The 23,216-nt window shown below is 50.0% G+C and overlaps 10 protein-coding genes across 10 annotated transcripts; 7 read left to right on the top strand and 3 right to left on the bottom strand.

Moving 5' to 3' along the window:
* Positions 1-345: 345 nt before the first annotated feature.
* On the top strand, positions 346-1,360 carry COCCADRAFT_39163 (uncharacterized protein; the record flags this gene model as incomplete). The annotated part of the gene is made up of 2 exons (XM_007716871.1): positions 346-898; positions 990-1,360. The coding sequence occupies 2 exons, from the start codon at positions 346-348 to the stop codon at positions 1,358-1,360; spliced, it is 924 nt and encodes a 307-aa protein (XP_007715061.1).
* A 1,272-nt stretch (positions 1,361-2,632) lies between these two features.
* COCCADRAFT_66629 (uncharacterized protein) lies at positions 2,633-2,800 on the top strand (the record flags this gene model as incomplete). Its single annotated transcript, XM_007716870.1, has 1 exon — positions 2,633-2,800. A coding segment is annotated over one exon (168 nt), but the record flags the coding sequence as incomplete, so codon positions are not given.
* Positions 2,801-4,043: 1,243 nt separating this feature from the next.
* COCCADRAFT_39162 (uncharacterized protein) lies at positions 4,044-5,970 on the top strand (the record flags this gene model as incomplete). The annotated part of the gene is made up of 3 exons (XM_007716869.1): positions 4,044-4,758; positions 4,811-5,249; positions 5,307-5,970. 3 exons carry the CDS (start codon positions 4,044-4,046, stop codon positions 5,968-5,970), a joined length of 1,818 nt encoding a protein of 605 aa, XP_007715059.1.
* Positions 5,971-6,508: 538 nt separating this feature from the next.
* Positions 6,509-8,963, bottom strand: COCCADRAFT_39160 (uncharacterized protein; the record flags this gene model as incomplete). Its single annotated transcript, XM_007716868.1, has 4 exons — positions 6,509-6,644; positions 6,728-7,228; positions 8,004-8,848; positions 8,904-8,963. The coding sequence occupies 4 exons, from the start codon at positions 8,961-8,963 to the stop codon at positions 6,509-6,511; spliced, it is 1,542 nt and encodes a 513-aa protein (XP_007715058.1).
* Positions 8,964-9,434: 471 nt separating this feature from the next.
* On the bottom strand, positions 9,435-10,695 carry COCCADRAFT_7345 (uncharacterized protein; the record flags this gene model as incomplete). The annotated part of the gene is made up of 4 exons (XM_007716858.1): positions 9,435-9,689; positions 9,741-10,302; positions 10,350-10,603; positions 10,666-10,695. The coding sequence occupies 4 exons, from the start codon at positions 10,693-10,695 to the stop codon at positions 9,435-9,437; spliced, it is 1,101 nt and encodes a 366-aa protein (XP_007715048.1).
* A 540-nt stretch (positions 10,696-11,235) lies between these two features.
* COCCADRAFT_103438 (uncharacterized protein) lies at positions 11,236-12,565 on the top strand (the record flags this gene model as incomplete). Its single annotated transcript, XM_007716867.1, has 2 exons — positions 11,236-11,339; positions 11,410-12,565. 2 exons carry the CDS (start codon positions 11,236-11,238, stop codon positions 12,563-12,565), a joined length of 1,260 nt encoding a protein of 419 aa, XP_007715057.1.
* A 962-nt stretch (positions 12,566-13,527) lies between these two features.
* Positions 13,528-14,964, bottom strand: COCCADRAFT_103441 (uncharacterized protein; the record flags this gene model as incomplete). The annotated part of the gene is made up of 2 exons (XM_007716866.1): positions 13,528-14,545; positions 14,609-14,964. 2 exons carry the CDS (start codon positions 14,962-14,964, stop codon positions 13,528-13,530), a joined length of 1,374 nt encoding a protein of 457 aa, XP_007715056.1.
* Positions 14,965-15,181: 217 nt separating this feature from the next.
* Positions 15,182-16,522, top strand: COCCADRAFT_39156 (uncharacterized protein; the record flags this gene model as incomplete). Its single annotated transcript, XM_007716865.1, has 4 exons — positions 15,182-15,482; positions 15,536-15,630; positions 15,685-16,269; positions 16,322-16,522. The coding sequence occupies 4 exons, from the start codon at positions 15,182-15,184 to the stop codon at positions 16,520-16,522; spliced, it is 1,182 nt and encodes a 393-aa protein (XP_007715055.1).
* An 840-nt stretch (positions 16,523-17,362) lies between these two features.
* COCCADRAFT_103413 (uncharacterized protein) lies at positions 17,363-18,234 on the top strand (the record flags this gene model as incomplete). Its single annotated transcript, XM_007716864.1, has 3 exons — positions 17,363-17,678; positions 17,741-18,036; positions 18,112-18,234. The coding sequence occupies 3 exons, from the start codon at positions 17,363-17,365 to the stop codon at positions 18,232-18,234; spliced, it is 735 nt and encodes a 244-aa protein (XP_007715054.1).
* Positions 18,235-18,349: 115 nt separating this feature from the next.
* On the top strand, positions 18,350-19,591 carry COCCADRAFT_39155 (uncharacterized protein; the record flags this gene model as incomplete). Its single annotated transcript, XM_007716863.1, has 1 exon — positions 18,350-19,591. The coding sequence occupies one exon, from the start codon at positions 18,350-18,352 to the stop codon at positions 19,589-19,591; it is 1,242 nt and encodes a 413-aa protein (XP_007715053.1).
* Positions 19,592-23,216: the final 3,625 nt, after the last annotated feature.

The following is a 23,216-nucleotide window of genomic DNA, read 5'->3' as shown; positions in this document are numbered from 1 at the left end:
GGAAGCGCGCAGTGGGGCTGGCAACGCAGGGCCCTCTGTGCGGCGGACTAGCAGACGTCTGGCGTCGATGTCGAGATGGTGAGATGCTGGCAGAAGTAGTAGACCTGATGTCTCAGACAGCGCATTTCCAATGCTCAGCGCGCCAGGCTATGCGACCGCTTTAAAGGGCCGTGACGTCGGCAGGCGGTGTGGCCGCCACGGTCAGTGCAGCTCTCTGGCACGCGGCCGAGCAGGCGGACCTGGCCGCGCGCTCAATGACTGACTGCGACAAGAGCTACGGGATGCGCAGGGCTGGGTGCGAACGAGCGAGCGAGGGCGGCAAGATTTGCTTGTCGTGATGCTGCGATGGCCGAGGGCTTGGTGTTGACAACTGCGAGAAAATGTGCGCAGAGCAATTGCGCGCGCGCACACACACACACACACACGGCGACGGCGACAGTGACAGTGACAGCGCCAGCGACAGCGAACACCCAGGATGACAACGGCTGCAAGAAGAGAAGAATCGTAGGGCGAACCCGAGGGAAACGGCTGCTAGTATTAATGAACCCGCTCAACGCACCCGGCGTCGTGGAGACGCAGTGCAGCCGGTCCAGCATCAATGGGCAGACAGGCGAGCCATGGTGGGCTACGTGTCAAGCGTCCAGCTCCTCCGCTAACCTGTATCAATGTCCGTACATACACGCCGGGCTGCAGGTTGCATTTCCCGTAACAACTCCAGCCAAGGCGTTGCCAGCTGTCCCTCAACCGACGTCAGTTTTTCTCCCGCTGCTGCGCTACCTCTACACACCTGCAGGGCTGTGCCGCAGCTGCGTCTCAGACGAACCACCACACCCGTTTGCCAGCGCATCGTTCCACCGCCTCATCCTGTTAATAGTACCATTGCCATGTAGTAGTAGTTGTGCCACCATGGCCACCATGGCCACGCCGCCCGCTCTGGAGCTATTCTACTCTACACTACACTACACACGCCTCGGACACTCAGCCACAAGCGACCCTCGCCGCCCTGCTGAGAATCGTCACTGTCTGCTTCTCATGGGTCCTCTGCAACCCCACCGTGGAGCCTAGTTGCATGCACGCTGACGATACCCACGCTGAGAAGCCTCCATGTCCCTGGCGTCCTTTTCTACTCGACCGACAGGTTGACCCGAGGCAGTCCGCACGTCCCCAGCTGGCAATGCAGCGACCTACAAGGCTAAAATGCCCATGGAGCCGCGCTTGTCTCTACTACCTACCCTCCCTACCAGCACACCACCAGCCCTCTTCCCCACACCTAGCAGCTATCGACAGCCACGAGACTATTGTCGTCTCGTCATCTGCACTCTCCAAGCAGGACTGGCACCGCCTTCTTCTCCCCCAGTGACTCCACCCGAATTAGCGGTGAGGCCATGTTCTGATTGGATGCAAAGCTTCAGAAAACACTAGCCTGAATGTTATCGATACCTCGCAAACATCAAGCTTCGTCACCTACCCTAGCCCCCTCTTCAAATTATGTACATGCTCTGAAAATATGACACGGAACATGCTAGACGAGACGGACCTACCCCAATGCCTTGCTTGGCTGCTCAAGGATGCCGACGGATCGCGGCCGGGATCGGACTCATTCCCTTCGGACACCTACTATAGATTCAATCTCGATAGCACTTATGACACCCTAGCCTTGGTTCCCGATCAAGAAAAATCCCACAAGCATTCCCTTGCTTGTTGCATCCGCACGGTCAGACGGGACCCATAAAATCATAACATACGCGAATAAACGCCTAGTCTTGCGAATCAAACAACAAACTTCCGTGTTGGTTGCTACAGTGCTACAAGTCTGAGAGATCAATGCCCATTATGGCTGAGACCTATGTTTGTCCATCTCCCAGAACAGCCATCGGTGCCAACAAGCATGCGTTTGTGGAACACGGCACTTCAACTAGTTACCTTGTACTCACCTACCCGGATGTTCCGCTGTCGCTTACAAAGTAATGAAGCCGCCTTCCCGCAAAAACAATTCGAGTCAAAAGAGACATCAACCTACTGTTCAACGACTCTGTGCGACTTCGTCCTGTAAATTTCGTGGTGATTGGCCATCTACCTCCTATCCGGCTCTTCCCGAGGTGAAATCTTTCTATCCATTGTTCCCAAGAACGGATTGTTCAGTACTGTCGGGTAAGATTGATGAATCCTAATTGTTTGATAGTTTCCATACATCAAACTGCACCACATCAGGAACAAAAGACGATTGTGCCCAACGCGACGAACACCTGGCGAGATAAAGAGGTCAAAAATGCACCCAAGAGCCCAACACAGCACTGGCCCTCGTTCTAGCCATCTTGCATGCTCTGAGTTTCTCATTCTGTAGATTCATCTTTATATTGCCGCTCACTTTCACATAACCTTTCTAAGGAAACTAATCCGTATTACAATCCGTCGATTTCACTGAGTACGACTGCGACCCCTCCTTCATGAGCAGCAAAGAGTGCTAGCCCTTTCACCATCCGCAAACAAACGTCGCTTGAGCGAAAATTTTGCAGAGATTCACTTTCCAAACGGCTGTTTAAAGTCAGATTCAACAAGCCGCAACTTTACTACAGCCAACACTCTTGTCAGTACCACAATCAGATTTCAACAGTCGAAACCAATACGCATCATGTGCTTCTACCACGCCTACACTCACCAATGCGGACATACGCAGATAGTATTCCAACAGCTATGTCCCAAAGGCCAAATGATCCAACAAAAATGCAAACGCGGACACGACGGCGTAATCATGGCCACAGTCAAGGTGGAAACATCCTGTGAGATGTGCCTGGCAAAGGTCAGATGCTCCTCCATACACATCCGACAAGGATTTACTAATTTTACCGTAGTGATGCAGCTGCCATACGACATATAAGCCTGAAGCGGTACGGCAAAATTGATCAAGTCTGATTGGGACAAGGCATTTGATGACAACAGATTGGGGGCCATTGATTCGGCGCCGCTTTGGGACTGCTTATGCTTTGCATCTCATTGGTTCAATGTATGTTATTCAAAGCACAACACTTCAAAATTGTACTATATTACTCTTACTGCAGCATAGCGATCATGTCTTGGCTACCTATTCACGTTCTACATAAATACACACGAGCACATGGTACGCTTTCGGGAGCGAAACGGCCCGCCGCGCCAAGGATCAAGGATGAAGCTTGAAGCTCGCCTATGTAGCCAAAACAAAAACTTTTATTACCCCGCCACCAGTGCACCGCACGTGCGCTTGCACAACATCGCTACGAATTGATACTCACCGCCGCGGAGCCACCACACCCTTAACATGGGAATTCCATTGGCGACTCATTTGCGTTGAGAATTTTTTGGGTATCGTACATTTCCCTGAAGGACCAATGGAACTACCGGCTTTCTTCTCGTAAGCCTTTTTGCCACAACGGTGCCGATCCGATGCATCTATACGATATACATGACTAATCGCGTGATTTTCCATATGTAGTCAAAACAAAGAAGCCGTCGTCGAACCATCTCATGAGCCGAATATTCTCCTTGACTCGATGGCGTAAGAAGGGCCAGACCCCTGAGTACGGCACAGGGCAAATTCTTCCAGGATACCACGAAGCCACAAACGCCCATAGCTAGACTAGAGTCATGCCGCCAAGCACAAACGTCGCGTTCGCATTTGCCCCTTGTTATTCTTATTGGCCATGCGCATCGGAATAACATCACCCCGAGCCAAGGCATGCTCGGTTAGAGTAGCTCATTTGCCCATGAGCGGACCGTATAGTATACGGTCATGGTACGGTGTGGTTGCATGGTAACTGTGGCGCGTGAGCAGCTTTGCATGCCGTTCTTCAAGTCCTTTAAGGCTGCTGTAATGCCTCTTTCGAACCTCATCGACATCTCTCTCTCTTTGCGAGACTTTTTGCGAGGTTGTAAATCACACGACAAGCATACATTTTGTCGTGCCACGGCTTGATACGTGACTAAACATTCATTACCAATTATCACGTAGTACACAACACCACAAGACCGCCTGATCTACGCTGGGTCATTCTGGGTACACAGGCAAGATGTTACCAGCCGACACTTCTGTCAGCGCAACCACAACGCTTCGCGACCAAGGATCGTATGCGCAAGGGAGCTTCGACGAGAGTACAACAAAGCCGGAGGACACTCCACACACCGCAATGACAGCCACCAACGACGGTACTCAAGCACAACCTAGCGAGCCGCGAAAGAGTACAGATACCGCGCCACGGGAGAACACCACTGTCACCGAGACAGAAAAGGAAAAAGGTGGATTGGAGGTTACTGGAAAAGACGACGCCGAGGCCGAGGATGAAGTTGAAGATGAGTCCAAATACCTCAGCGGCTTCAAACTTGCAATTCTCTCCATCGGCCTATGCCTCGTCACCTTTGTCATTGCACTCGACAACACAATCATCGCCACAGCCATCCCGAAAATCACAACCGTCTTCAACAGTCTCGAGGATGTTGGATGGTACGGCTCTTCGTACCTCCTGACAACAACCTCTCTCCAACCGTCCTTTGGCAAAATCTACACCTACTTCGATGTCAAATACACGTATCTGGGCGCACTGATTATCTTTGAAGTCGGCTCCATTATCTGCGCTGCGGCTACTAGCTCGTCCATGTTTATCATTGGAAGAGCAGTCGCGGGTGCTGGAGCAGCGGCGCTGTACTCGGGCGGTATGACGATTATTGGTTTCTCGGTACCCCTGAGGAAGAGGGCTATCTACATCGCTGCTTTGTCTTCCATGTTTGGTATGTAAACCAGTTCGTCCCGAGGTCAGTGTACGGTACTAACACAATCCAGGCATCGCCTCCGTTGTAGGGCCAATTCTAGGGGGCGCCTTTACTGATCGTCTCTCTTGGAGGTGGTGCTTCTGGATCAACCTACCGTTTGGAGGTGTCTCGCTCGCGGTTGTGTTTTTCTTCTTTTCGAACCCTGAACGCAAATACTCGCATATCCCTGTCAAGGAACGACTCAAGAATATCGATATTGCCGGTGCGGTGTTCCTCATCTGTGCTATCGTTTGTCTGCTGCTGGCACTGCAATGGGGTGGCTTTACCTACGCTTGGAGCAACTCCAAAGTTTGGGGTACCCTACTCGGATTCGGTCTGCTCATCAGCGTTTTCATCTTCTTGCAGGTCAAACAGGGCGAACGTGCTACGCTGCCCGTGCGTGTCTTTACTCAGCGAACGATACTAGTCAGTAGCTTGTTCTCGGCGTTGCTATCAATGGCTTTGTATACGTTAGTCGCCCTGGTAACCCCCTCGTCTAAAATCTAACAGTTACTAACTCCGACCAGGCACATCTTCTACCTCCCCTTCTACTTCCAAGCCATCAAAGGCACCACAGCTGAAGAATCCGGCATCCGCACCATCGCCTACCTCGTCAGCATCACCTGCTCCTCCATCGTCATCGGCGCCCTTATCACCATCGTCGGCTGGTACGCCCCCTTCATGTGGTTCGGCAGTGCCGTCTTCGCCATTGGCGCAGGCATGCTGTACACGCTCAAAGTCGGGTCTCCAGCAGGCGAATGGATCGGGTACCAAATCCTCGCTGGTATTGGCGCCGGAGCAGGCGTCCAGATCCCATTTGTCGCCGTGCAAGTCGTGTCGACTGAGAAGGATATGCCGACTGCGAATGCGTGCGTCATGTTTTTCAACTCGCTAGGCGGTGCGCTATCGATTTCCATTGCGCAGAATATCTTTGTCAATACCCTGGCCCAGGAGATTCCAAAGTACGCACCTGGCCTTGACGGCAGGATGGTTGCGCATGCCGGAGCTACGAATTTGAGGAACGTAGTGCCTAAGGAGTTGTTGGCGGGCGTGTTGCGTGGATACAACAACTCGATTGTTACAGCGTTCATCTTGGCCATTGCAACGAGCTGCATTGCTTTCCTCGTCAGTTTGGGCATGGAGCAGAAGAGCGTTAAAGGAAAGAAGATCATAGCCGCCGGAGGCGCATAATTCTCCCCTCTATCCCACTTTTGTACATAAGTTAGATTGACGATCCCCACGTTTCACTCTTTTATACTAGATAGAAATTACCTTAATAAACCAATTTCTAATATTAAAGCCTTCGCCTCCAACTCCAATGCGCCCTCACTCCCCGAATCATCTCCTCCCAAATCCCCAGATTCTGCGATCCCCGTCCATCTTTCATCAACACTGCCTTCTTCGCCATCCTCGCATACCGCACCGCCATCTCCGCATCCCCCACCGCACTATACGCCAACGCCGCAAACCCATACGGCGTATCCATGAATCCCTCCAACCCCTCTTCTCGATACAACATCATGAGTTCCTCAGCAACCTGGGGCGAGCCTAGCGAGGCATCAGACCAGTCGTTGAGCTGGGCCTGCAGATCATTGATGATGGAGAGGTTGATGTCGGAGATGGGGGATGTGCAGCGGGGGCATGTGCAGGTGAAGTGGAAGCCTTGGGCGAGGTGGTGTTGGCGGGTTTCTGTTGGGTCGAGGGGCGAGGTATCTAGATTTGCGGGTGGTTAGACTGGCGGGATAGAGAGCGGTGTGATAGTGGAGGGGTGAATACATGAGATTGTTATTTCTTCGCCTTTGGCAATGGGGCGTGTGATGCGGACGGTGTGGGACAGCAAGTCGGTGTCTATGACGTATTGTGCACTATTGTTCCCTTTTCATTAGCTTTTTCATTGTCTTTTGTTTTTTTGGGGGGGGGGGGCTGATAGAGTAACATGAAAACGTACTTTGGTGCACAAGCGTGGTTCAAACGACTAGTCTCTGGCCACACGGCTAGATGATTTACCCCATTTAGCAGCACCTGGAACGTATTCGCTTTAACGATATCCTGGATCTGGACTCTAGGGTCGCCGTATACGGTTGCGAGACCGAGAAACTTCTCCTTCAGCTCCGCGGGGAGTTGCTCGATGGCGGTGCGCCAGAGGGCTTCACGGTCTAGTGTGGATAGTTCGGATTCCAAGTAGGCTAGGAATGCAGGGGTATAGGCTGTGACCCGCTCTCCAAATTTCAGGGGCCGCGAGGCGAGCATTCCGATGCCTTTTCCTGGGATGGATGTGGCGTGGTAGGTATCTGTGGGCTTGTTGATAGATTGAGATACGAGGGCTGATGCATCGCGAAATGCGGGCAGCGATGCGAAGTCCTTGGCCAGACTTGGTGTGGTGAATATTGAGATTCCTCGGTTTTGAGCAAAAGATGTATCGGTGTATACGCATAGCTTGTCGTTGATGCTTGGGAGAATGGATGTGCAGACGGGTGCATGTGACCATGGCCCATAGTCTTCCTTTTTCGTGTCGTTTGCCAAGGCCGGGGATCCTGGGGATTCAGAACAAAACGCGTATTCTTTCAAGCCGTTCAAAGAGCTCTGAAGATCAATTGTGTATAGCGGACTTTTACTCCAGCAGTGCCATCCCCAGACCAGCCGTGGAGAACACGCCAAGATAACAGCATTCCGTGGAGAAATGTAGGTGCGCATTTTGAGATATGGGCATAACACAGATTGTAAGTAAAGATTCGAACACTCAGAAGGGCCAAGTGGACATGATGAGTGGAAATCGACGTGGACATATTATGTCAGGACTTGAGACATAAGATGTTTGACCCATGTCGCTAAGTTTAGAGCGCCAAGTCCTGCGCTTACACGTGCTGCTAATAGTACTTTGAGTGTGACCTTTCCAAGCAAAGAGAAAATGGGTATTTCAACTTATCAGAATATCCTAAACACCTAACAATACTATAGAGTGTCGCTCAGACTGCTGTACTTTTACTCCGCCATTCAATCGATACGACCCTGACCTCTTAGAATTTGATGTAGCTTAAAGAGAAAAGAATGCAGATAAATCGTTCCACAATAAACTTTACAAAAAGGAAATGTCTCATGCTGCATCGCCATTGGCCTCGCCCTCGGCGCTGTGCTTCTTCTTTTTCTTCTTGTCCTTTCCCTCGCCTTCTTCCCGCTTGCGCTTCTTTTTCTTCTTGTCGCCATCCTCTTCTGGTGCCACATACTCGGCCATTCTTTCTTTCCTCTTGGCGTCCATTTTCTCCTTCATCTTCTCCTCCCTCTCTTCCTGAGCTTTCCTCTCCTTCGCATGCTTGCCCAAGAAGTACTCTCCGCTCTCGATCTGCAGATCGACCTTGCTCTTTTCCTGAGGTGGCGGGAATGGCGTGTACGGCTTCTTCGACTTGTCGTTGACCTTGTGGGGTATGCGGCGCTTGCTGAGAGATCGTTTCTTAAAATTTGGCAGGAAGCGATCCCAGCTCTCGTTGGCGAGTTCGGGATCCTTGGCAAGCTCTTTCTTGATCATGAGCTCTTTGATAGCGTAGATGGGGTGAATGTTGTGCATGGTGTCCTCGATGATGCGCCGTACTTGCTTGAGTCCTTTGTAAGGGCCCATACAGGCTACTGTGTTTCCTTGCACGAGCAGATAACACTCAGTGAGCAATTCCAGAGCCTTGAGCGTTGATCCATTGGGTCCCAGGATACGCTGTCTTCTCTTGACAAAACGCTCCTTGTTGCCCACCAAGTTCCGAATCTTAATAATGTCCATAGCCACATCGTCTTCGAGGATTTTGATAGCTTGTGGCGCTGGCACACTTCGAGCAAGTAGCTTGATGAGATCGCGTGCATTCAGGATTGCGGCTGGATCGTACGTCTTTTGTGTGGTCCATACAGTCATGGAGCCCTCAACCAAGTTGAGCTCGCATCCGATGCCCAGTCTCTGCAGCGCTTGGGTAATGAACTTCCATGATCCCTTGAGATACTGCTCGCGATACTTGGGAAAGAGGGTGCTGAAGCGGGACTCGTCTGTGAATGCGCCGGCTTTATTATCTTCGGGCTTGAAGGGCTCAATCTACGCAAAATTAGGATCTGGCGCATGCGGATATATATTATCGGCGCAAACATACCTTCCACTTATCGATATCGTCCGTATCCCAGGGTTTATCTACATTATGTGTGGACGGCATGGTGGGGGTCGTGTGGGTTGTGGTTTGCGATGAACTATCAAGTGGTAACTTTTCGAAAAGTTGCGCGCGCGAAGATCAGTTCGCGCTAGATTCTGCCACCGCCTTTTAGCTCAAGCTCGGATCTTGTGAACTCTAAATCCGCCACATATCACGTGTCAACCAATCTTCACGCTATCCATCATCAAATCGGGGTCGGCAACGCAACGGCCCGCTATCAACTATATTCTGACATGGGTGGAAGAAATTTAGCATATGACGATAAACTGACTAGGATGCGTGCATTGATCCACTAATCAATGAAGTGCAGCCGACTTGTCAACTAATCGTTTGCTGAAGCACCTTTTAAGACCCATGCCAGGGGATCAAGTAATCAAGAAGAGTAAAGTAATCAATTTGGGCGTAGTGACGTTATGCAACTATGATACAAAGGCAAAATCAGAATTTTGGAAGCTTATTAATGCGCAGTAACATCTAGAGCGCAGTAGTGTTGGCTGACTCGGCTTCAGCAGCAACAACCTTCTTCTGCTTCTTCACACCTCCATCGAGTGGTGTGTTCAAGCCAAGACGGTCACGGGTGGAATAGGTCGAAATGCCCCCCTGAGGATCGGCCTCAGTGATAAGCTCCTTGCGTCGGGTGTCGACAAGCAGCCGGATGAGATCGGGTCGCATGTAGTGGCCTGAGAAGTCGGCAAGTGCCTTGGTCAAGTGGCACTCGTTCAGATCAATCTTTTGTTTGTTAGTAATCGGCAAACAGATACGGTTAGAGTGAGAACATACGTCAACAAACAGGAGACCATCAAAGTCTGGGTCAGGCTTAGACACAAGCGTGCCGTCAGGCTTGTAAATACGGGCGTGGCCGTTGTAGGTGGTAGGATCAGTCTCAGGCTCGACACCCTCGGGCGTGTTCTTCTTGAGTCCTTCTACACTCAGTCTCTGGAAGGGTGCAAGGGTCCAGGTGCCAGTCTCGATGGCGTAAGCGGGCGTAACCAGGTCAGAGGCAGGGTCCGAAACGTTAGTGGCCGGGTCAGGGTACTTGAGAGTTTCTTTACCAGGATACACCGGCCACGCTGCGATATGGATCTGCTCGCCCTCAGAGACGTTGAGCGACTTGAGAAAAGGGTTCATGTTCTCCCAGCAGTTCAGCTGACCTAGACGACCAAGTTCAGTCTGAGTGACAGACTTGAAAGTATCACCAGAGCCATCACCGTAGACCAGTTTCTCAACGTGGGTAGGCTTGATCTTTCGGCGGTGGTTGATTACCTCGCCCGTTGGGTCAATCAAAGTCTGAGTGAGGTACAGGGTGGCATGATCAATCTCGGAGAAGCCAAGAGAGACATAGCTGGGCGGTGTTAGAGACGCTTACGAGTGCACGGAATCTTGGCTTACATTTGGTTGTCCCGGGCCGCGCGGCGGATACGTCTAAATTCCTCAGAGTCAATTGGAAGGGAGTTCTCGCGGTACTTCTTCAATAGAGGAAGTGACTGCTGGTAGTTGACCTTCCACATCCAGTAGGGGTAACCAGGAATCCAGACTTCTGGAAAAGCAACGAGCTTGCAACCAGCTTGGCCAGCCTCGTTGATGAAGTTGATGGTCTTCTGAACACCGGCTTCAAGGTCGAACCAGCATGGCTCAGAAGTGACCTAGAGTTTGATTAGACTGGCTTCGATGTTATCCCAGATTGTTTGAACAGGGACAGACATACGGCAGCAGCCTTGTACTTGGTAAGAGGCATGATGATAGTTTGGGAACTTGGAGTCAAGAGAATTGATATTGAATGAATAGATTGTATTCGAACGTGTGATGATTCAATCCAGCAGACATAACAGAGCTTATATAGCATTTCTGCCAGTCAATGCGTCTTCAATCTATAAGTCCAACATATTACCCTGCAATCCATGATCCTGCTCATGCCACTTCCTGGATCAGTCTCGATGCTCCTCCTTTGTCATTGCATGCATTCTGAATGTCTTTCCCCGCTCTGTGTTACAGTAATCTTCCCAAATCGTGTGATATCGGCAGCACAATGGAGGAATCAAGCTCCGAAAGCCCCCGTAGTGATAGACTAGTATACCATAACAGTGGGTTGAGTTTGAACTTTGACAGGCAAGATGCTCTGACAAGACGGCACACTGTTGTCGAGACGCTCCTAGCCTGGTGCCGACAGGATGCCGATGGGATGCCGACGGCAACCCGCCCACAACGTTCGCAGTGCCGACCGCCACCTTTCCCCACCAGAGTCCCGTCGTCGCACTCACAAGTATTTTTCCCGGTCATGGCCGATCAAGATGAGGACATCTCGCACCTGCGCGCACCTGACGCGACAGATTATGATCCCACTGAGGAGGCCCAAGACTTTCGACTTCTTGAGAAATTGACGTGCGTCATCTCGCATGCGCAGCCTGTAGTTTTTTTCCATCCTTCTGCAATGCTAATGCTCGCGCGACAGAGCACAAGATAGCGCACACCCAACACTACCAAAGCGCGGCGAGAAGGACTTTGAAAGTCATGAGACAAACCTCCAGCTCGACACTCTCGAGGCCTCGCGCCGGGCCATGCATGGCGTCTTGTCATGGCAGCGTACACACACGCAAAAGGGCCATGTCCTAGCCATGTATGACCCAGAGCGCAACATGGCTTGCGTAGACAAAGTCAAGTCACAACACTTCCAAACCATAGGCACAAACAAGGGAGGAAAAGAGTGGCTGTTGCCAGAAGAAGCATTGTTCTTACTTGAAAGAGGAACCTTGGACTGTCGATGGCCGGTAAAACGCGAAATCGGCGACAAGACGGTATACAGGACCGAAGATGGCGCACCCATGAGTCTGCAATCCGCCTATGCAGCCTTTATTGGTTTTGAGGGTGGTGTAGGAGGAAAACTCACATTGGAAATGTACAATGTCTACGCCGGTCTGAAAAGATCAGGCTATGTCATCTTCCGCACCGGATCATGGGACCACGACCGAGGCGAAATCGTCGAAGCACCCCCAAGATCTGAGCAAGAAGCCACCTCCAGCTCCAACGTCATAACCCGCTTCTTCTCCGAAATCTGGCGGCGCCTAAGCCATCCAACCTACACCATTCCCGTCTCCAACCTCGCCTTCGGGCCCCTCCTCAAACCCGGCCTCTTCAGATCATACACCGATATCTACCGCCTCCTAAGACTAATCCCAACCCACGACCGCACCGCACCACCTACTTTCCTCTTACCTTCTTCGCCAGAAAATCCCTACCGCATCCACTTCGACGTCTACCGTACAACCTCCAAATTTCGCAAATCCGCTCGCGGTCCCCCCGATTTTCGCATCTGCGTTGTAGACGCCCGCACCACGCCTATTCCCACGGGCGCACAGCTCAACGATCTCATGGCGCAGGTGCCCGAGGATCCACCCAAAGAGACGGATCAGCCATATCAGAGGTTGAAGCATGGGAGAAGGAATGTGGTGCTTGCTGTGGTGGATAATGGGATTCCGAGCTATATTCGGGTTGCGGATAGCGCGTTTGAGGATGTAAAGATTTATGAGCGCGCCGGGCCGAGGGGCAAGGGGGGACGGGGGCGGGGTGGAGGTCGAGGAAGAGGTCGAGGGAGGGGGAGGGGACGGTGAGGGACGGGAGGAAGAGATTGGGATTCCTGAAGAATTCATGAGGGGATCTGGTGGCATGAAAATGCCAGATGATGATGGATCTCCGAGGATTTGAAGATACGGTGGTTATCTCAAAGAGGTGGCCATGGTGGATGTATACATGGCCAAAAGTCCAGCTATACCCTCAATTCTTGACGCAATCCGTCTTGAACGAATATCCAACTACAATACCGCATCATCACATGCAGTGCCATTCAAAATGTCTAGACTTGGCCACGTGACTACATTCCTCATCCCAAGTCCTCACTAGTTATTCTCTCCATACTCATAACTGAACTTGACAAGTGTGCATAAAGAACTCGCATAGCAGATAGCCTGAAGTAGCCGGCACAGAAATCGCATTCTTCATCTTTGCCGTCGGGCAAGTGTGTAATAGAGGTCCTTGCCAAGGACTAGGATCTGGGGTCGGTGATATGCGAACGGACCCGACGGAAAAGGCCCCGTTAGAGTCAATTTCAAAACGCCAGAGTTCATTTTTTTGGATAATGGACAGGTAAGATTGGTCATGGAAAAGTGACTTGATTCGCGGTACTATCTTGTATCTATTGTACGGCGGCGGTCTAGTTGCCGTATTGCTTGTGAGGATCGCCCCGAGCCAAGCCATGTTGAGATTTCGAGTGTTCCTAAGTCTTCTTTTGACTTGGACTACGTCTCTACTAGTTTTACAAACATGTTTGATGAGCACACCGCTTGGACTTGCGCCAATGGCGACAGACTAACGGATGGGGACCAATGGATTTAGTCATAATAATATTCTTATGCAATGCCATGCGCAATGTAAATCGCTGGCAGCTACTAAGAGCCGCGAGGGAGACTAGGCAAGTTACCAGTGCTGCGAGAAATTGATTAGCTCAGTGCAATGGTGCGCTCAAAGAGGTAATGGCAGGTTGAAGATGCCAAAATTCCGGATGTTCAGCAACAATCTATGCCTTTACGTTGGCTGGCTGTTTGAAATATTTGCTTGGTACGAATGGCATCTTTGTGACGACAGCCTTTCGCTTCTTACCACGAACCACAACATCGACTTCAGTGCCCGCCTTGTGCATGCCGTCTTGTATGTAACCCATGGCAATGTTTTTCTTGAGGGTAGGTGATGGGCAGCCAGAGGTGATGTTGCCAATCTTCTCACCAGCCTCATTGACAATCTCAGCGCCTTCTCGGGCGGGGGATCCCTCAACGACGAGACCTACTCGACGGCGTGAAACACCTCCGCCTTCCGACTTTTTCTTTAGTTGTTGCAGAATGACAGAGTCGCCGAGGAAGCCGCCTTTTGCGCGGCGGTCTTTGCCGATGATCCAGGAAAGGCCGGCCTCGACAGGTGTTGTGGTGTCGTCTAGGTCATGGCCATAAAGACACATGCCGGCTTCTAGTCTAAGGGTGTCGCGTGCTCCGAGACCTGCAAATCGCAGCTCGTCTTTGGCCGAGTCAAGCAAGTATTGAGTGACGGCTTCGGTGGCATAAGCAGGAATACTGATCTCAAAGCCATCTTCGCCAGTATAGCCACCACGGCTAACAAGCACCTCGGCATCGGTACCCTTGATGGTCGCATTGGCACACTGGCCAAAGTAGAGTGATTCAAGGTCCTTCTTTGACTTGTCGTCAAGCACACGGGAGAGGATCTCGGAGGAGAGGGGTCCCTGGAGGGCGACAAGGCCTTGTCCGTCTAGAATCTGCCATTCGACTGGTTGACCAGAATGCTTGCTCTTCCATGAGTCCAGCTGTGCCTTGAAGTATGCAGTGTCCTTTTCTCGACAGCCTGCATTTGTCACAACATAAAACCTGTCAGTGAGGCGCGTGATGACAGTGTCGTCAACAATGCCACCATTGGAGTTGAGCAGGGTTGAGAGGGTAGACTGATGCTTGGGCAGGGCAGAGAGGGCAGAGGGAGTGATGCTCTCGAGGAAGGCCTCGGCACCGGGACCAGAAAAGTGGTGCTGGACCCTGAATATGGTTAGCTTACAGAACCGTCTTTCACCACCACCCTGGCTGTGTATGGCGTCTTACATGTGGCCGACATCAAACAAACTGGCTTTTTCGCGCGTCCAATTGTGCGAGTCGATGATGCTCAAGTCGCTGTATTGGACAGGCATCAAGTATCCGCCAAAGGGCACAAACTTGGCGCCATACTTGCTGTGTAACTCATATAAGCCAGTCTTGCCCAGCTGTTCGTCTGCTGCTTGTGAAGAAGCCCATCGCACATGCTTTCGCGCTGGTCCTGTGAAGTTGCGGGGTCGCGGGGCTGGCAGTGTGCATGATCTGGTTGAATACCGGGCGGCTTTTGGGCATTGAAGTCTTCCAACCTGGGGCGCAAGGGCATTGGCTACCGGGCGCAACGCAACGACTGCTTTTCTGGAGGCCATTTTGTGTGGATGGGGAGGAAATGCTGTTGCTGGCTGTCCGACGGGTATCGGCGGCGGATGGAAGTTATATAGTCAGAGCGCCAATGACGCCGGCGGGCAGATAGCTGGGCCGCCCGGCGATCCAAGCTCCGAAGCTGGATTGCATCCACGAATGCAGACATCGTTCCCATAGCTGTCTATATCGCGACCCGATCGCCCCGAGACGACTGCAGCAACCATGTCCAAGGGCAGCAAGTACCTGCTGGTGTCGCTGCCGACGTCTATCTCCCCCTCGAATCACCACGATGACGCCCTGACGGCCTTGCGCTCCACCGTGACCAATGACGTTGGCAACACTTCTCCGTTCGCCATACCCAACTTCAAGATCGGAACCCTGGATGCCCTCGTCCAGCAGGCCGATGAACTTTCCAAGCTCAGTAATGCCTGCGAGGGTGTAGTCGCAAAGGTCGGAGAGAGTCTGCGCCAGATTCTCGACGGCGACGAGTCCAAGGTGCAGCAGCAGAAGACGATAAATGACAGTACGTGGGGGGACTGGCCGAGTGAATGGTACCCAAGAGCTCACATAATGCAGAGCCCGTCGACCAGTACCTGCGCAGCTTCCAGTGGAACAAGGTCAAGTACCGCGCAGACAAGCCCATCGCAGATCTCATAGATGCACTACAAAAGGTAGGCCGCAGGGCATAGTCATTGCACCACCCAGCAGACTAACCGCGCGCGCAGGAGATACAAGGTATCGACAACGATGTCAAGTCCAAGTTCAGCCAGTACAACCAGACAAAGGGCGCCCTTGCAGCCGCAGAGCGAAAGCGCACCGGCAACTTGTCTACCAAGTCCCTCGTCAATGTCGTCAATCCCAAGTCCATCGTCCGCGACTCTGAATACCTCGATACACACCTCATTGCCGTCCCCAACACGGCTGTGAAAGACTTCTACCAGGCATACGAAGAGCTGAGCCCCATGGTTGTCCCCCGCTCCGCCAACAAGATTGCACAGGATGATGAGTTTACCCTGTTCGCCGTCACAACATTCAAAAAGCACTCCAACGAGTTTGTCCATAAGTGCAGGGAAAAGCGATGGACTCCGAGAGAATACACGTACAAGGAAGGTGGAAAGGAAGAGGAGGCAAAGGAGGCCGACCAATTGGCCAAGGATGAGCGCAAGCTCTGGGGTGAGGCGCTGCGGCTAGGTCGCACAGGATACAGCGAGAGTGCTATGATCTGGATTCATGTCCTAGCACTCAGAGTGTTTGTGGAAACCGTGCTGAGGTACGGCCTACCGCTGGATTTTGTATGCGGCATTGTTCAGGTGAGTTCATTTACACCAGTTGTGCCGTTGCTTGAATACTAACACTGCCAAGACCGACGCCAAATCGGCGAAAAAAGCAAAGGCAAACCTTGATACAGCCTACTCATACCTTGGTGGCAACGCTTTCGGCCGTGATAGCAAAGGCCGCATCAAGAAGGACGACCAGTCCATGTCCATTGACATGCAACAAGCTGGACACATGGGCGACCAGGAGTACACCGCATACGTCTATTACGAGTTCGAAGTTGTATAGCACATCATGGGATTAATCACGATTGAGGGCAATATTTTATGAGTTGAGAGCTGTTCACACAAAGCTGTTCTGTACGCGACACCCCTAGATAGTTCATCGCACTACCCTTAACCAGCAGTAGCTCTGGTACCATCTCGCTTATCTGGGCTGTGTTTAGGCAACCGTTGTGTACCCCGCTACGCTAACACGATCAATAAAAGGCTGGGTTCGCAAAGTGACATGCACTAGTCTACAGAACTCTTTGTCATCTTACCTTGTTCTATTCCTCCATCTCTGATTTCGATGATATCGGTAAAAGATAAACAGTCTTTGACTGCTGACCCTCTTGTTCCATCACCATTACATAACGACACACCATCTGACGAAACGACCAATAAACCTGCATCGCCCAAGATCACACCCCTACTAAAAAATGATCTCTACACCGTCACCAAAGATGGTTCGGACAGGTTACTCGTGCCCCAGATGGAATACACACCACTTCGTCTCGATCCGAGCGAGGCTCGTTTGTTGCTCTTGAATCCAGCAAATGAAGCAGTTGAGCATGTGCGCTGCACCCTTACAACATACCCCCTCACTGAACTTCCTCCTTTTGTTGCAATCAAGAATGCAAGAGGACACCGAGAGTATAGACAGCCTATAGAGGTAGACGGGAAGGCCTTGTTTCTCTCGTTTGCCTTGGAAAGATTTTTACGCTACTTTCGTACAACGGTTGACAGACCAACATATGTTTGGGTACGATATGCCTGTGTAGTGGAATCAGACCAACAAGAGCAGAAGGCGTATTGGACCCGCGATTTTAGCGATTTCATGTATACGCGGGCTTATGAAGTATTTGATATGCACGAGACTAACGACCATCTTGTGGAGAGCGGCTACTTTCGTCGCGTCGTTTCTCGAAGCCGTTTTGCACAGCACAAGCAATGGTATGGTGTTCCAGACCAGCTAGTCGTACCTAGGGTGTGCCCCATCCGCCTGGGTACCAGTGCCAGTTTGGACGAACCAACCATGGACTTCCAATACATGCCACTGGATATGGTGGCTGATGAAATCAGAATCATGTGCATAATGCCTGCTCAGGATGCACATGCGCCCATACTCATTCATGTGGCGCATTGTCCGATTGACACTAACGAACATTATACTGCTCTCTCTTGTAAGTTCTTGAACATAAATGGAAAGAAGACAAACCCAAAAAAAACTGACTTTGGTTTGAAGACTGTTGGGGCGTGGATGATACTCAGGAACAGATTATAATGGCAGGACAAAAGATGACAGTCCGCAAGAACCTCGCTGAAGCTATTCGTGTCATAAGAAACCCTAATGTCATCATGCCAGTTTGGATAGACGCTCTGTCGATCAACCAAAAAGACTTGATTGAGCGCGCTCGGCAGGTGCCGCGTATGGGGGAGATATATGACTTTGCTACCGCAGTCTACTCATATATCGGGAATCCCACCGAAGGGAGTGAGTCAGTATTCTCTTTTACAAAAGAACTCTTCAAACACCCAATCGTCCGCAAAAATGAGTCCAACGAGTTCCATTTCCCATCGGAAGACGTCCTACGCGGCCAAAGCGACGGCAACGAGAATACCATTAAGCCTGATCAATTAGCAAAGCTATGTGCAGGCCTATACAGGCTTTTTTGTAGGCAATACTTCCGGCGGATATGGATGCTGCAGGTAACTTCTGAAACCCAAAAACCATTTTGATCTACTAAGAATTTTCCAGGAAATTGCTTATGCTTCGAATCCAATGGTAGTATGCATCCCTGGTCGAAAAGATAGTTGGGATTATCTTGAATCGGCTGCGCATAAGCTTCAGGACATGTTGAGCCGCGATAAAAGACTTTCCAAGCGAATGAAAGAAGCCGATCCAGCTCTGAAAGAGATTGAAATAGATACGTTGTCTTATGCACGTAAGCTCTTCTATTTTCGACATTTGGCGAATGGTGGTATCGGACTGGGATTCGTTTACGTTAAGACGAGTGAAGATGCACCAGGTTTTCTGGAAGCAGTCATAATGGCTCGGGATTTTGAGAGCACTGATCCCAGAGATAAGATCTTCGCACTGTGGAACCTAGCTCAAGATAAGACCGGCCTAGACTTCAAGCCTCATTACACAAAGCCGTATGAACGCATCTACGCTGATTTTGCTCGAGCCTGGATTGACCAGAACCATTCGCTGGATATCTTGGGGGCAGTGGAAGCGTCAGAAAACAGCTCCTCCTTTTACAGAAAAACGCCGTCTTGGGCGCCGGATTGGAGTGTCCCCACTCAAACCAGCTGTCTTGTGCGCAAGGACTACATCCCGATGAAATTTATCTCGATAGTAAACGACCAACAAGGAAGATTGTACGCCGCAGACGACGGTATCACACACGATATATTCGAAGATCCCATCCTCCATTTCCAGGACAATGTGCTACATTGTACTGGACTCATTATAGATCAAGTTGGAACCATCCTACAACAACCTCCACAAATATCAACTGAAACAGTACATCTCCAATCCACCGACCCTGACTGGGAATTCCACTGCTGGACTATCGAACTTACCGAGCACTTCCGCAACTCCGACTCAAACATCTACGAAGACCCCCTACGAGCAGCTTGGGCAATGTGCCATGGCGATAACACTGCCGCATGGCCACCTAACCCTGACTTCAAATCCCCTCTCGACGATCCATACACATGCCAGACGGATCTCTCTAAACATGTTTCCGCATGGGTACATGGGTACCGCGAATCTGAAGCCCGAAATATAGTCAGACAGGTTCTGCGCGGCCGACAACCATTTATATCAGACGCCGGGTATATGGGCTTGATGCCCGCGTACATCGCTGAAAAATGGTCGGAAATAGGACAGAAGTGCCATATTGCTGTTCTAGCCGGATGCTCTGTTCCGCTCATTCTGCAGGAAAAAGACGATGAGACGTATACGGTTCTTGGGGCGTGCTTTGTGCAGGGGTGGATGGAAGGTGAGTGGATGGAGACGATGATGGGGGCGGAGTCGCCGACGGAGTTTTGGAGGGGTATGAGGGGTGTGGCCACGCTAAGGATAGTGTGAGATCTGGGGGTAGGGGGGATAGATCTTGTTTGGACTTTGGTATTCAGCACTAGCGACATGGGATTATGCTCCTCTCTTGAGGCGCAGATTAAGCCCTCAATGCTATCATTCCGCATTCAGAAACATTTTAACTTAGTCTTAGTCCAATATCTTACATGTAATAACTTACTCTCCAGAAATCACATCCACCCGCATCGCTTCGAGTCGAAAAATATCGCCAAAGATCTCCATGATGCACTGGGAGACTTTGAGCATATACGACTGAACAAGTTGAGCGACCGGAAAGTCATCTATAGCCTTTGTTTGCTAGCAAATATATCAAGCCAAAAGTTCGTTTTCAAGTACCGATTGGCTTTGAAACGTGTTGGTTACTGTGCTTAAAGCATATTCAACCGAAAAAGCATCTCGCCATCTTCGTGCTTCTTGCTGAATTGATTTTAGTATCGGCCTTGCCCAAGGATTTATGCGTAGGGTGATGATTGTTGCCCCTGTAAATTCATATATCAAACCAATTGATTCAAGGGGGCTTTTTGTTCTTGAATCTGTTGTGTTATGTGTACGCCGTGATTGTATTTGCATTTTACAGATCAATATGTGCAGGGTTTCCGCTGGATAGATTTCTGGAAGCGCTGTCCAAAGTTCGTGTTCATTTATTCTTGCTTATGGGATTGGATAGCTGTAATTTTTTCTATAGCATTGAATTCCAAGTAGACGGTAGGTGTGCTGTTGGAATTCATTGGTCTAGTGATGACTCACCGTGAATTCAAGAAATCTGATGTAGATATGCCTAAAAGGCCAGAACTGAAGGGAGTGTGGATGTATTCCAGCTGCTATAACTAGTGTTGGACAAGTTCTTGTCCGCCAAAATCCCTCTTTTTCAACTTGTAGCGTCCGTACTCAAGCGTCGAAAGACTCCCGCGTCGCGATTAAGGTAATAGGTACGTGAATTTTGTATTAGCTTCAACATTTCTTTACAACGCTCTAGTATACCAGGAAAACGGGCAGATAAAAGAGGCTATAGAGTTGCTAGAGCATGTGGTAAAGGTGCAGGCTATGTTGCCAGTGACTTATCTTGATCGTCTACGATCGCAAGATGCCCTTGCTGTGATATACGGGGACAACGGAAAGGTCAAAGAAGCTGTAGAGTTGCTGGAACATGTCGTAAAAGTTCAAGCTACGCTACCGGAGACTAATCGTAGTCAGATATCATGGCAGCGTGACCTCGCCATAGTGTACTGGAGAAACTGTCAAATGAAGGAGGCAGTGGAGTTATTAAATCATATAATCAAAGTACAGGAAACTACTCTGGCGACCACTGATCCACATCGACAGGCCGCAGAGAGTGCATTGGAGCACTATCTGGAGGTACTCGAAAGTCAAGCTTCGTGAGGAGATTTAGCCGTTTCTGCTGCATCGAAATAACACTTCAATCGCATTTTCTGGCGATAGGTACGTGCTAGCCCTTGGACATCAATACAAGGCATACTGATGGTAACACAGACACAAAAACACCAACCAGCCACTCTCATTGCATTCATTTCAAACCAGGAACCGTGTGCCTAGTGCCGGTACGAGTTCGCGCATCATCGGCTTAAGGTTTTGAAGACGCCTGTGATGAGCGATCGGTTGGAAGGCTCGCCTGCATCACTCATTGACTGCATCAGATAGACCAACATTGGTCTCTGTATCTTGATGGCGCTGCGAAATTGCCTTTCCGCGGCTGAATCACCTAGCAGAGGAAGAGAGTCAGCCTCTATCAAAAGAGAAAGTAAAGTTGGTGCTTAAGAACAAGAGAAGTGTCGAATTGGAAGTTCAAAAATTCGATATATGTAACAGTAGTGCGGGCGAGATGGTATGGGCATTGGCGTTTGGGGCGTATCGGAATTCAAAAGCTGTGGTGTCTGGAGTTTTGGCTTAGAGAAAGATCTTTGCATGTCGAACGCCGAAAAGATTGTTGGATCAATGGCTGGAATGCTTCTTACCAGCGTAAAATTATTATTTGCAAGCAGTTTATACAAAAGGAAATTACATTGTATATTTAGAATCTAAGTGTGTAATAGTAACCAACAATAACCTCTTATATACCTCGCAATTTCTCTTCTAAGCATAGCTCCTTCTAGCTAGGCTTGGCCACTAAATATTTTAGTATATACTTCTCTCGGATTATCTATAGGCAGCTGCTGAATTCATCACATAATGAGATATACTTACATAGGCTAATAAGGGATGGACCGTTCTTGGATCTAGAATAGTTTCTGGAGAATGATTGTATTAATGAAAATGGTTATCTCCAATGACGTTTTCGTACCACTACTATCTCTGCTAGCACCACTACGCCTCTAGCACAACAATACCTAGACTTCCCCTATTCTCCCTAGAATTGCAATCGTGTTCAAACTGCTCTCGACCAACAGTTGGACTCAAAGTCCCGCTATAGTACCCGATAGAGCCCTGAGGGTTTCCTTTGGCTTTATGTCCAAGACACGTGGCAATTTCTCTCCTTATGAACCTTACCATGTGAATCTAAAGCTTTCCCCATGGCTATATTCGAACGCGGTGTTAGAGGCCAAGAATTTAACCTCGTTTGAGGCCCAGCTAGAAATGGTTGTGAAAACGCGCCTGTCAGGCTGGTAAATTGCAGCCTCGATAGAATCCGCTGCTCCCCATGATTATTATAAATAGACTGACAGGTTGCCATTGCTTACCACCAGGGGATGCAGGTTCTACCCTAAACAACACTCCTTCGTCTGTAAACCAGGCACTCACGACAGAAGAGACTCCATTGATTTCAATTGTCTGGACACGTCTATCCTCCCATAATCTGCCAGGCGTAAAGTCGACAGTTTCCCCTAGTGATTTGTTAGTGCATAGATACAGCTATTGCTCTATCAAGATATCGTACCACGGGGTTCAAGAGACCGCCCTCCAGCCCGCGCATCGGGACCGAGAGATGCTTTACCTTTAGATTAGATATGTACGAGATTTTCCATAGGGTCATTACCATGGCGGATCTCCAAAGTAGATGATTTGATCTCGAGAGGAACAAGGTTGAGGTGGTTAGTGTTGATATAAGCTAGAAGATTGGTTAGTTAGTGCGTAGATGCAGTTGAGACGACAGCCTTGCCTTGGGTCGCAGAGTCAAGTCTGCTGGAAATAGAAGAATCAATGGTTCTTGCATTGAGAGAAGAGCTTGCGGCGATTCCCAGAAGGTATAGGGGGAAAAGAATAGTTGAGAAGTGGATGTTGGTGTGTCTGAGGAATTCAATGGATATTGCTGGATCTGAATGAAGCGTTGATGGTGTTTAATGTTAACAAGACGGGGTCTTGAGGTGACACTTTATACTCGTCCTACACATATAAAGAATGATGCAATACCCGTTTGAGGTATTAATTCTCAACACATCACGCAATATTAGGGCCGGTTCTCGGTGTCACAACCAGTAATACATCCCAGGGCCTCTGTTCGCGTTATTATGACTTGAAATTCATATTCTAATTAGTAATAAGGTTAAAATATCACTATTAACTATACGATAACGTGTTTCACCACCGAGCGCCGCACCCCACCGAGCGCCGCAGTTCCCCCACTAAAACAACGTCGCAATACTTCTTACGCAACACCACC

The sequence above is a fragment of the Bipolaris zeicola genome (genome assembly GCF_000523435.1).
Source record: "Bipolaris zeicola 26-R-13 unplaced genomic scaffold scaffold_156, whole genome shotgun sequence".
NCBI lineage: Eukaryota > Fungi > Ascomycota > Dothideomycetes > Pleosporales > Pleosporaceae > Bipolaris > Bipolaris zeicola.
Note: the sequence above shows the minus strand (reverse complement) of the source record. Positions and strands in the feature narration are given on the sequence as shown.